General features: G+C 49.2%; 1 protein-coding gene across 1 annotated transcript; it reads left to right on the top strand.

The window, feature by feature from the left end:
• The first annotated feature begins 466 nt into the window (after positions 1-466).
• Positions 467-5218, top strand: LOC136521443 (putative linoleate 9S-lipoxygenase 3). The gene is made up of 7 exons (XM_066515184.1): positions 467-755; positions 1570-1862; positions 2472-2709; positions 2805-3140; positions 3229-3314; positions 3435-3850; positions 3957-5218. Exons 1-7 carry the CDS (start codon positions 566-568, stop codon positions 4990-4992), a joined length of 2595 nt encoding a protein of 864 aa, XP_066371281.1. The 5' UTR covers positions 467-565; the 3' UTR covers positions 4993-5218.
• The last annotated feature ends 7063 nt before the right edge of the window (positions 5219-12281 follow it).

The following is a 12281-nucleotide window of genomic DNA, read 5'->3' as shown; positions in this document are numbered from 1 at the left end:
GCGCGAGCCGGTCTCGCGAACACCGACCGTAGTCGTTCGTAATTTTGTACTATGATGACACGCGCAACACGAGTCGGTGCTGGCACGTCGCCGTCGGGGCCGGTGTCCCGATACGTACGGACAGCCAATTAAAAGCCGCGGCGGCCGGCGTTGCTACATGCTACGCGGCGGGACGAAGCGACGCTGCGGAAGAGGCCGACGGGCACAGGTACACGCAGGCGCATCCTGCACCATTCACCATTCACCATTCACGTCCGTCTGGCCCAATAATCAAACCGCATTAATTACGCTCTAACACACACGGTAGCCAACTGCTACCTACCAGTAGTCCTTGCAGCGCCAGACGCACACGGGCACGTCACGCAGCCGTAGTCGATCGACAATCGGTGCACGGTGCTCGCGTCGCGCCCCGTTCCGTTCCAGCTCTCGCCTCTCGCGTTCTCGCTCGCTATAAATCCCCCGTCTCGGGCTCGGCCTCCCACAGCCTCACAGTCACCAACACCACTGCAAAAGCACAAGGCGGCAGCCGGCAGCAGGGAGCAGCTAGTTGGAGCGGGTGGTGAAGATGCTGAGCGGGATCATCGACGGGCTGACGGGGGCGAACAAGCAGGCGCGGCTCAAGGGCACGGTGGTGCTCATGCGCAAGAACGTGCTCGACCTCAACGACTTCGGCGCCACTGTCATCGACAGCATCAGCGAGTTCCTCGGCAAGGGGGTCACCTGCCAGCTCATCAACTCCACCCTCGTCGACGCCAGTGAGTATTGAGTACCGCCGGCGCCGGCACCCTCTCTGATCTCTCCTTCCCTTGATCGTTCTCTCTAGGCTCTAGCTAGCTAGTTCTCGATCGGAGTCTCGGGTACTTTTACCTTTTGTGCCTGCATTTTCCCCCCGCATACAAAGCAAGCAAGCACCAAGCATACTGTTTGGGCGGCTATATGCTGCTTCGGCTACCTTGCCTCGGTCCTCGCCCCTCGGTCATCTTTTTTTAAGGGAACATGGAAAGAAAGAACGAAAAAAGAATCCAGAGAGAGACACCGAGAAAAAGACAGCGAAGGTGCAGAGCACCAGATGCTGGCTAGCAAAGTAGAAAAGAACACACTAGTAACAAGAGTTCAGACGATGATTCCTACCTTGAACAGAGTAGATTCTTTTATCAATGATTGAGTCTGTCTTCAATGGATGACTCGCGTGGAGAGCCATACCTAAAACGGTCTCCAATAGAATATCTATATATGAGATTTATTTTAGGTTATAGTAGAGCACAATCAAAATACGAATACGAGTATACTCTCTTCTGGAGACTCATTCGTAGAAAGGGTTCTCTCTTAGGTTTTATTGTTGGAGAAGACCAAAATAAATATCGAATCTTTTACATGTAGCTCTACCCAAATATGAAAATAGTCTCGTATTTTGGATGATGTCGTTGGAGATAGTCTTACTACTGTAACTATGGACCATGTATCTCGGCGCGCGCGCGTGCATGCATGCCCGACGCGTATACGAACCATATCGATCGACTCATCATCGCCCACATGGGCCGCCACCGCGCGTGCTTTTGCTCTGTGCAGACAACGGCAACCGCGGGCGGGTCGGGGCGGAGGCGAACCTGGAGCAGTGGCTGACGAGCCTGCCGTCGCGGACGACCGGCGAGTCCAAGTTCGGCGTGACGTTCAACTGGGAGGTGGAGAAGCTGGGCGTGCCGGGGGCGGTCATCGTCAAGAACCACCACACCGCCGAGTTCTTCCTCAAGACCATCACGCTCGACGACGTCCCCGGCAGCGGCACCGTCACCTTCGTCGCCAACTCATGGGTCTACCCTGTGGGCAAGTACCGCTACAACCGCGTCTTCTTCTCCAACGATGTAAGTCGATCGCCGCGACGCCATTGACATTCCTGGCGGCCGCATCTGCTGCTGTTCAAGTCTTTCTCAATCGGTTCATATATGTTTATATGATTATATCAAGTGTATACATTTCTTTTTTTCTACTAGTAGTTGTTTTAAGAAAAATGTAGCCGCCATGTCGTCGATTGGCGTACAGTACAGTAGGTCGGAGAAGGACATGGGTATGGTGAAGAAAATTCATTGAAGTGGTACTGCCACGGTAGGTGAAGAATCTATAGAGCTAGAATGATCTTCTGAAATCTTCTGACGGTCGCTGAGCGCGAGGCATGTGAGCGCGAGGCATGTTGGTTGCCGGCCATCGCCCCGAGATAATAATTAACTTTAAAGAAAAGGTTAAAGTAAAGATTGATGCCAATCCACTCATGTTTACTTTCGAGATGACAGAAAAGTCACCACGATGGTCAGTCAAGCAAATCAGCGGTTAACATGTGTCCTTAACTATTTAATTAATAAGAGAGGAGTAGAGTCTTGATCAATCAACTTGGGTTGTTTTCTAAACGTCCGTCAGTCGGTCAACATGTTGATCTTTTTGTCTTTTGTGTGCCGGAAAAAAAAACGCCGTCGCAGACGTACCTGCCGAGCCAGATGCCGGCGGCGCTGAAGCCCTACCGCGACGACGAGCTACGCAACCTCCGGGGCGACGACCAGCAGGGCCCCTACCAGGAGCACGACCGCTTGTACCGCTACGACGTCTACAACGACCTCGGCAAGCCTGACGGCGGCAACCCGCGCCCCGTCCTCGGCGGCTCCGCCGACCACCCCTACCCGCGCCGCTGCCGCACTGGCCGCAAGCCCACCAACACCGGTGCGTGCGCCGTGCGCCTCGATCTCGGACGAAACATTTGCATTTGCTGCAGGAGAGTTGACTGACTGGCTGACGTGCGTTGACTTGACTCGCAGACCCCAACTCGGAGAGCCGGCTGTCGCTGGTGGAGCAGATCTACGTGCCGCGGGACGAGCGGTTCGGCCACCTCAAGATGTCCGACTTCCTGGGCTACTCCATCAAGGCGATCACGCAGGGGATCATCCCGGCGGTGCGCACGTACGTGGACACCAGCCCCGGCGAGTTCGACTCCTTCCAGGACATCATCAACCTGTACGAGGGCGGGATCAAGCTGCCCAAGATCCAGGCGCTCGAGGACATGCGCAAGCTCTTCCCGCTCCAGCTCGTCAAGGACCTCCTCCCCGCCGGCGGCGACTACCTGCTCAAGCTCCCCATCCCGGAGATCATCAAAGGCACGGCTGTCTGCATGCATGTGCTCACAAAGTGATTGATACTCCTAATAAGGACTGACTGACTGTTTGCGTACGTTGCACGGAACAGAGGACAAGAATGCGTGGAGGACCGACGAGGAGTTCGCGCGGGAGGTGCTCGCCGGCGTCAACCCGATGGTGATCACGCGCCTCACGGTGAGACACTCACTCTGTGCCAAATGCGTAACTGTTAATTAATGGTGGCTTCACAAGACACAAGTGGGTCGAAAACGACACGAAATGCATGGAATGTGTGCCTGACGAACACGATTACAGGAGTTCCCGCCGAAGAGCACGCTCGATCCCAGCAAGTACGGCGACCACACCAGCACGATCACGGCGGAGCACATCGAGAAGAACCTGGAGGGCCTCACGGTCCAGCAGGCGCTGGACGGCAACAGGCTCTACATCCTGGACCACCACGACCGGTTCATGCCGTTCCTGATCGCCGTCAACAACCTGGAGGGCAACTTCATCTACGCCACCAGGACGCTCTTCTTCATGCGCGGCGACGGCAGGCTCGCGCCGCTCGCCATCGAGCTCAGCGAGCCGTACATCGACGGAGGCCTCACCAAGGCCAAGAGCAAGGTCTACACGCCGGCGTCCACAGGCGTCGAGGCCTGGGTGTGGCAGCTCGCCAAGGCCTATGTCGCCGTTAACGACTCCGGCTGGCACCAGCTGATCAGCCACTGGTATGAACTACTACTACTATAAAATGGCATTCATTGTCTAATCACCATTGAGTCGTTGCCGCGAAATGCATGCGTTTCCTGATCAACCACAGGTGATCTCGTGCAGGCTGAACACGCACGCGGTGATGGAACCGTTCGTGATCGCGACGAACCGGCAGCTGAGCGTGACGCACCCGGTGCACAAGCTCCTGCACCCGCACTTCCGCGACACCATGACCATCAACGCGCTGGCGCGGCAGACGCTCATCAACGGCGGCGGCATCTTCGAGATGACCGTGTTCCCGGGCAAGTACGCGCTGGCCATGTCCTCCGCGGTGTACAAGAGCTGGAACTTCACGGAGCAGGGCCTCCCCGCCGACCTCGTCAAGCGGGGCGTGGCGGTGGCGGACCCGTCGAGCCCCTACAAGGTGCGGCTGCTGATCCAGGACTACCCGTACGCGAGCGACGGACTGGCGATCTGGCACGCCATCGAGCAGTGGGTGGGCGAGTACCTGGCCATCTACTACCCCGACGACGCCGCGCTGCGGGGAGACGAGGAGCTGCAGGCGTGGTGGAAGGAGGTGCGCGAGGTCGGGCACGGCGACCTCAAGGACGCGCCGTGGTGGCCCGAGATGCAGGCCGTGTCGGAGCTCGCCAGCGCCTGCACCACCATCATCTGGATCGCGTCGGCGCTGCACGCCGCCGTGAACTTCGGCCAGTACCCGTACGCGGGGTACCTCCCGAACCGGCCCACGGTGAGCCGGCGCCGGATGCCGGCGCCGGGCAGCAAGGAGTACGAGGAGCTGGAGCGCGACCCGGAGCGCGGCTTCATCCACACCATCACGAGCCAGATCCAGACCATCATCGGCATCTCGCTCATCGAGATCCTCTCCAAGCACTCCTCCGACGAGGTGTACCTCGGGCAGCGCGACACCCCCGAGTGGACCTCCGACGCCAGAGCGCAGGCGGCGTTCAAGCGGTTCAGCGACGCGCTGGTGGAGATCGAGGGCAAGGTGGTAGGCGAGAACCGCGACACGCAGCTGAAGAACAGGAACGGGCCCGCCGAGTTCCCCTACATGCTGCTCTACCCCAACACCTCTGACCACAGTGGCGCCGCCGCCGGGCTCACCGCCAAGGGCATTCCCAACAGCATCTCCATCTGAGCGATTGGTACCACCAGGCTACTAGGAGTGCTACGTACGAGCTGGTACATGAATAAGCAGTCGTGTATACGAGCGGAGTGGCACGAGACCATGTGTGTAGAGACTACTATTGTGTTTGTGTAATCGTGTGGGCCGGTGAATCGAATTACTGCCACGCAATAAGTAAGGGCCTACTTAGTCCGTGAAATGAAATTTTTTTTATATCACATCGGATGCTTTGGGGATGTCGGAAGGAGTTTTCGGATACTAATAAAAAAACTAATTACATAGCTCGCCTGGAAACTGCGAGATGAATTTATTAAGCCTAATTAATTCATCATTAGCGCATGCTAGTTATTGTAGCACTTATGGCTAATCATGGATTAATTAGTCTTAAAACATTCGTCTCGCGATTTCCAACCAAACTGTGCAATTAGTTTTTTTTCATCTATATTTAATACTCCATGCATGTGCCGCAAGATTCGATGCGATAGTTTAGGGTGAAAATTTTTGGGAACTAAACCAGGCCTAAAGTGATTGTTGCTATCACTGCAACCAAGATCCCGGAAGATTGGGCGTCGTGGTACGGGACGCGATGGGTCTGTTCGCTTCTCTCGTAATCCGTCTTTTTTAGTTTATTTTTTCAGCGAAGCGAACGGGACGATACGTGATACGTTGTTTCTTCCATTTATTGAATTTTGGGGCTCAGATTTTCATCAACAACTTGTGACTATCCATTGGAACAAAAAGGCTAAAACACACCCATGCAAAATCCAGGCCAACCGTCATTCCACGCCTCCACGATGCGGCAACGGTAGCAAGCGTCCCAAGTGGGTAGTCATTCCCATGGTGTGGATCACGCTCGGAACGATGTTCCATCATGTTCTTATTGTACGAATCAGAACGATGTTCCCGGAACGTGTCCACTCTCATGTTTCCAGGCTGCTAAGCAATGGACTCCCTATTTGAAGATTCTTAGAGTAGTATTCCTTGTTTTTGCAGTATTGCTCGGTCACAATTTTGATTTCACATGGTAATCAATACGTAAATCTTCCTAGAATCTTTAGAATAAATCAACGTATATAACTTATACGCTCCCAAATTAAATAGTGTGCGAAAACAAGGCTAGGTGTGTAACAGAACCGACCAAATCATAAGAACGTAAGTACAAAAACAATCACCGAGGTGATCAAATTCCTGTATTTAAGTTCCCATAATCCCGGTAGTCTGAAAATCACGAAAAAATTTCAACCAACTCTCGACATACAAACCAAGACCGTAGTGATTCAACACAACACATCATTCGTTACAACATTTCACAAGTTGCATTCGGATTACATACATCAGAGTTCAAATAAAATATTACAAACCAAGTTCAAATTCGCGGAAGCAACATAGTTTAGTACATAACTTCATAGTTTCAAATACATTGCCAGGTCTGAGTCATGTCCCACAAAAGCATCTTCAGATACGAGACCTACGAGAGACCGCGCCCAACGGTCTAGTCTTCATCCCTAGCTAGGAGAAGGCAGTACTTGCAGCAACCAAAGTAGAACTGGTCATCTACAACATGTGGGAGATAAACCCTGAGTACGAGAAGGTACTCAGCTAGACTTACCCGTCAAAACCAAAAATAAAAGACACCAAGGGTCATGCAAGACTTATGAGGTGGGCTAGCTTGACACAGTTGCATAAAAGAGCTTATAATTATAGTAACCAATTTAAACTTAGCATCAAGCTTATCATCATTTACCTGTCCACTAGATTTGCACCTGTACTAGAGCACTCACTTATTAGGAGCAAACAATATTAACCATAGCAGGTATAATAAGGCTGTCATCATCATATCATCATTTCCGAACCATTAGGTTATTTAGTGTATCTACTTTGGAGATAAGCCCGTCAAGTTCTCACTAACCGGGAGAGACGGCGACTTGAATCGAATTACAACTCAGCTGAGGGGGTATTCCTAACTCTCACCCTGTCATACTTTGCAAGGGTAGCCGTGGGTCTCCTTTGGGACAACTCAGGAACCAAATTCGCGGGTTCGATCAGCGCCAGCGCTCTCAGGGATTACCCTTCTGCCAGGACGATCGGGACTTTTAAATCACCTGCCCTTGGACTCACGCCTACGGCTCCCTTCCGGGGCGTACTTTATACTTATCGACTCCCGGCCTAAGTTGAGCTACTCGGCTTCACGGTCGGTCTTCGGACACGACCAACTAAGAGAGAGGCATGCGTTCAACATGAACAGGAAAGGCTCCAAGATTCAGTCCTTAAGCGACACAGACGGAGTCACTGCAAACCGGCAAGCCTCCGTCCGGTCTTCATTTCAAATTAAGACTGGTTCTTTTCCACGATAGCAAATATAGCCAACCGTGCCATATGTATCTTCCTATATCTCGCAGGTGACAGGAAATCACCCGACTTCTACCGTGTTTAAGCAGGGCTAAGCACTATACGAACCTGAACTACATAGGATTCAGGGTATCAATATCTGGACAAGGATTGAATAACCAATGCAGCAAGTGTTTGCATCCAACACCTAAACTTAATGCAACAATATATATGTAACAATAATACTTTAATTGCATTTCGGAAATTAGGAGGCTTAATATGATCCGGGGCTTGCCTTTCACAAAGTTGCACGGACGGTGATCCGGGCACTCAACGGCGACCTCGTCTGGCACTTCTCCTGTAGGCTGCACCTTCTGAACCTCCGGTGTCGGCTGCTGCTGCTCGCTCGGTTCCTCGAATTCCAGCAGAGTCACTCCTTCCGGTACACCTATTGCATGCCGATGCACAAGATAAATATCATGAATGCATAAGGAATGATATGATGCTCATGATGAATGAATCACAGTAAGTGTTTAACGACAACATCACTGGACACTCGTTTACCGATTAAGAATAGCTCTATTCAAATCACTTTAAAACATGTATCTAACTTAGTTTGAAGAACGAGATCAACTTACCTAACTCGCATAACCTAAGATAAAGATGCTCATCTTCAGTTAAAGGCCTAACACCTAGGAACATTACCACAAACTTAGAAATAGTAAAGGCATACTTAAATTAACATTTAAAGTTTTATATGCATACAAGTAGTCCCTTAATTCAATCACAACAAGAGTTCTACAATTCCAAATGACTTGCATGAGGACATTCTGGAAAACTTATGAAATTCCCTACAAATCCTTTGTAAACATCAAAGCATGATTCTTACGTTAACCAAATCGAATTCCAGTAAACCTAGAATCTGTTCAGAAATGACAGGGTTACTAAATTAAATATTTAGTGATGATGCAAAAGCATAATTGGACCAAACCAAGTTTACCAACTTGTTGTGCATACTAGAGGAACATTAGAAAGTATAGTGCCAACTTCTAAATAAATTATTTACTATCCTTTTCTAATTTATTTAGTTAATTAAGTGATTAAAGCAATATATAGTAAAACTGTTCAGAAAAATCTACAAAAATTACAGTAGCTATCTCATGCTTCACATAGACTACCATAAAAATTTCAAAGCGATAGGGCAAACAGAACTTGCTGTATCCAAAATAACAGGTGGCATGTCTATTTTTAGCATAATTAGGAAACCCTATTGAAAAGTGTCAAGCAATAGATTTCTTATTTTTCCTAGTATCATTCTAGCATAAGAATAGCACTCACCAATTTTTACCCTAACTGGATCTATAGAAAAATTATGAAAATTCACACAAGATCCATCCATGCAAACAAGAGAATTTTCTATCTCCTACATATAGTGTCCAAAATATATGAAAATTTAACTACAAGCTATTCATGATATGAGCAGTACACCATAAAAATTTCATGCCATTTGGAGCTACATAGAAAAAGATATAATTATCCCTATTTCCTCCATGATTAAAAGAGATAAATAGAAACTCCCATTTTCATAACAGAACATGGCATAAATCATATTTTTAATATAAACTAGACATTATCATGAACTCAGCAAAATTGGAACCACATCATTTGAATCTACCAACTAGGAGATACATATTTTTGAATATATACACAAATCTGTGAAAAGAATAAAACAAAAACAAATTTGAAACCCTACTCTACTGCTGGGCCGGCCCGGTCAGACTCGGTGGCCCACACAACACGTGCTGGCGTGGCCCAACGCGACGCGGCCCACGCTAGCTCCCGCCTGAGAACGACGGCTGACGCGTGGGTCCCACGCGACAGAGAGACAGGCAGGGGAGGAGGAACGGACGGCGGCGTAGCTCGTCGCTGGTGGCCTCTCCAGCGAGTCCAGCAGTACTACGATGTTCTCCTTGCCCGTGCGCATCTAGCGGTGCCCTCAATCGAAGCTATTGCTGCGGCTACTGGCAATGGCGACGGCCATGGCGGCGCACGGCCACGGCATGGTCGGCTCCGGCGAGACAACGGCGTCGCAGCCCTAAATGGTGACCCTATGAGCATCAGTGGCATTCACAGGACCTAGTGCAAGGGAGAGAAGGGATGGGAAGGTTGCGGTGACGGTTGGCCGCGTGGAGCGCCAACTCCGGCGAGGTCCCGCCATGACGGCGGTGGAAGAAATGGCGATTTCGCCCTTACCAAGGCTCAAATGGACCGATTGAAAGGTGGAGGTGGTAGAGGGGATCACGGTGAAGCTGTTGACGAACTGGGCAACACGTTTTTGCAGTGGCGAGCGCACAAGGCGACGGCGACGCTCGATCGGAACTGAAGAAGCTGTTGCGGCTCGGCGCTGCGCGCGGTGGAGGCGAAAGAAAGGCAATGGAGCAGGCGAGTGCGTCGGGCAGGCGCTGGCCTTCTTCAGGAGCTCGAACGCGCGACGTGGAGGCTTCGGCAGAGCATGCGCCCCACACGGCGAGCAGCTCCTGCGCCGGTCGGCCACGGCGAGCTCTGACCGTTTTCTGAAACGGTGATTCAGTGTTCAACGACGACGCCTGACAGCGCGACTTCAACGATCCGTAACTCCCAAACGGTGGCGATCTGGTTCATGGTCTAGTTAACAAAATTGAAGACCTAAGTGAGTAATACAACTTCTTCAATTGGAGCTCGAGTTGGTTCGGCCTGGTTAGGGAGATACAAGTCTCCAAACATTGGTACACGAAACTGTAACTCAACTTAAGGACTTAGAAAAATTCTAAGTATGAAATCAGCAGGGAAATCTGACTTGTGGGCCTTGTTTGACCATGTTCCACACATTTTCATGAGTTGGTCATAAAACAACTTTTGTTCCTTGATAAATTAGCTATAACTTTGGTAAAGAGTGCACAGCCATGCAAAGTCTCTAAGTTGGTCTTTTGAATCAGTCAAACAGTGGCACTCTAAGGGTCAATTCAAGTCAAACCTCCACTTGAGGGCATTTTTGTCATTTTGATCCGTATGAACAATGTTCCAACAATTACCCTAAGTGTAGTTAAGGTGTATTAGACCATAATCAACCACTTTACACAAGTGCTATACCAATTTCTAATGATCACATGTGATGAAGCCACAAAACAAGCAATTCACTCAAATGTTGCAATTTCATGTTTCACATGTTTCATGACCTTGTTGTTATTTTATACTTGTCATATTACTACCATGTTGCCATGTTTCAAGGTATGAGAAACTCAGGTTGCATTCACATGTTGCACTACTACCATTCATAAGCAATCAAGTATGAAACAATCAGAATTTGCGAATGTTGCATATGTATGTTTCAGTGACAATGGCATGATGACATGGATGATGCATATGTTTACGAAATGAAATGTACTTTTGTAGAAGCCAAACACCTAGGGTGTTACAAAGTGGGTAGAAGCAATGGGGCCAGAGTGATGCCAATGATAGTACCAGAAGGAGGTGGCGGCCCCCCATCGTGAACGTCGACATAGGTGATAGAACGGTACAGTAAGTAGCAAGCTCATCATTAATAATTTTTCACATGTTGGAAGGAGGAGCAGAATGGGAATCCGATAAGATAGAATCATTTTGCAGTAACCAATCCTGCCACGGAGCATGGACGCCATAGAAGAGCTTATCGACAAATTTCAAGATGAGGCAATGGTTTTGGAGTTCAAGATTTTTTAGGGTTTCATGAGGTAATTATTTATAGATGACGAAATATGACTAGGTTAGTAGACTTTATAGTCATACTACCAAAAGGTGTTAATGTTCATTTATTTGATGGTTCTCTAGTGCCAATTTGCAAGTGATACATTGCAGGTATAGGGATGAGTGACACTTGAAAAGGGGCAACTGATTGTTAACCTAGGACTGATGATCTGTCCCGGTTCACTCGGCCCTTCGAGGCATGTGCCGGGGTTTTGGGGTTTTCTCGACCGGGGTCATACGGTCCCTTCCTATGACATTGCCGTGAGGGCGGTTCTTCCCTCACCTATCGAGATTTTTTTTTTTTTTTTTTTTACTTAGGACTGTCCGCCTCTGATACGGCGGATAGTCCTGACTTCACCGTTTTAAGGAGGATCTTTGATTGGTTTGATCGTGTAGCAAGGACGGTCCAGTGCTATGGCGTGGACGGTCCACAACCACAAGTCTTCTCCGAGCAGAGTCAAGCAACTGGTTGTTTTTGTGATGTGCGTGAGAAAGTCGGTACCATATATTGTTTGATAGCCTGCATGGACGGTTCGCTGGTCATTCTTTAAAGGACTTACAAGTATTTTCTGTGGTGCGCGTGAGAAATAAGCGTTAGACGGTCCGGCCACATGGATAAAGTTTTGTCTAGTGATTATTGGTTATCTCTTATGCTCAAATTTCTTTCATGCAATTTAATCTGATCACTTTATCTTATTATACATTAAATTGTTGATTATCATCCTAGGTTACAAAATCTTCACCTAGCTCAGCAAGAGTAGCATTTTTGGGTTCGATGATATACTAATTAAAGTTTATGTAGTGTTTATGATTTTAGTTAAAACCGTCTATTCGTCCCTCAGTAGTTGGTACTTTAATTCCTCTTTTTTCCCCGAAACTGCTGCTTTTTCCCTGATAGATATGGCCCGAGGCCCCGAGCCTAGCTCGGCCCAGTTCGCTCATGTCTTGAAGAAGGGGGGCATGTTTCGCCCGAAAGATAAACGATCGTGCCACGCTCCGTTTGTGTAACAGAGGGAAAAATAGTTAACTTTTATGTCTCCTAATTACGCAGAATAGACAGGCATTGCGAAAGAGGGCAGCATCAGAGTTTGTCACTGGACAACGGAAACCACCAAGGAACGAACGAAATAGCTGGCATTCCAAAGCAGTGGACTCGAGCAAAAAATAATCAGAGCACTCAGGGCAGTGGAAACTGTTGACCTCAAGGCGGT

Source organism: Miscanthus floridulus, chromosome 2 (assembly GCF_019320115.1).
Source record: "Miscanthus floridulus cultivar M001 chromosome 2, ASM1932011v1, whole genome shotgun sequence".
Classification (NCBI taxonomy): domain Eukaryota; kingdom Viridiplantae; phylum Streptophyta; class Magnoliopsida; order Poales; family Poaceae; genus Miscanthus; species Miscanthus floridulus.
This window is presented reverse-complemented; position numbering and strand designations above follow the sequence as displayed.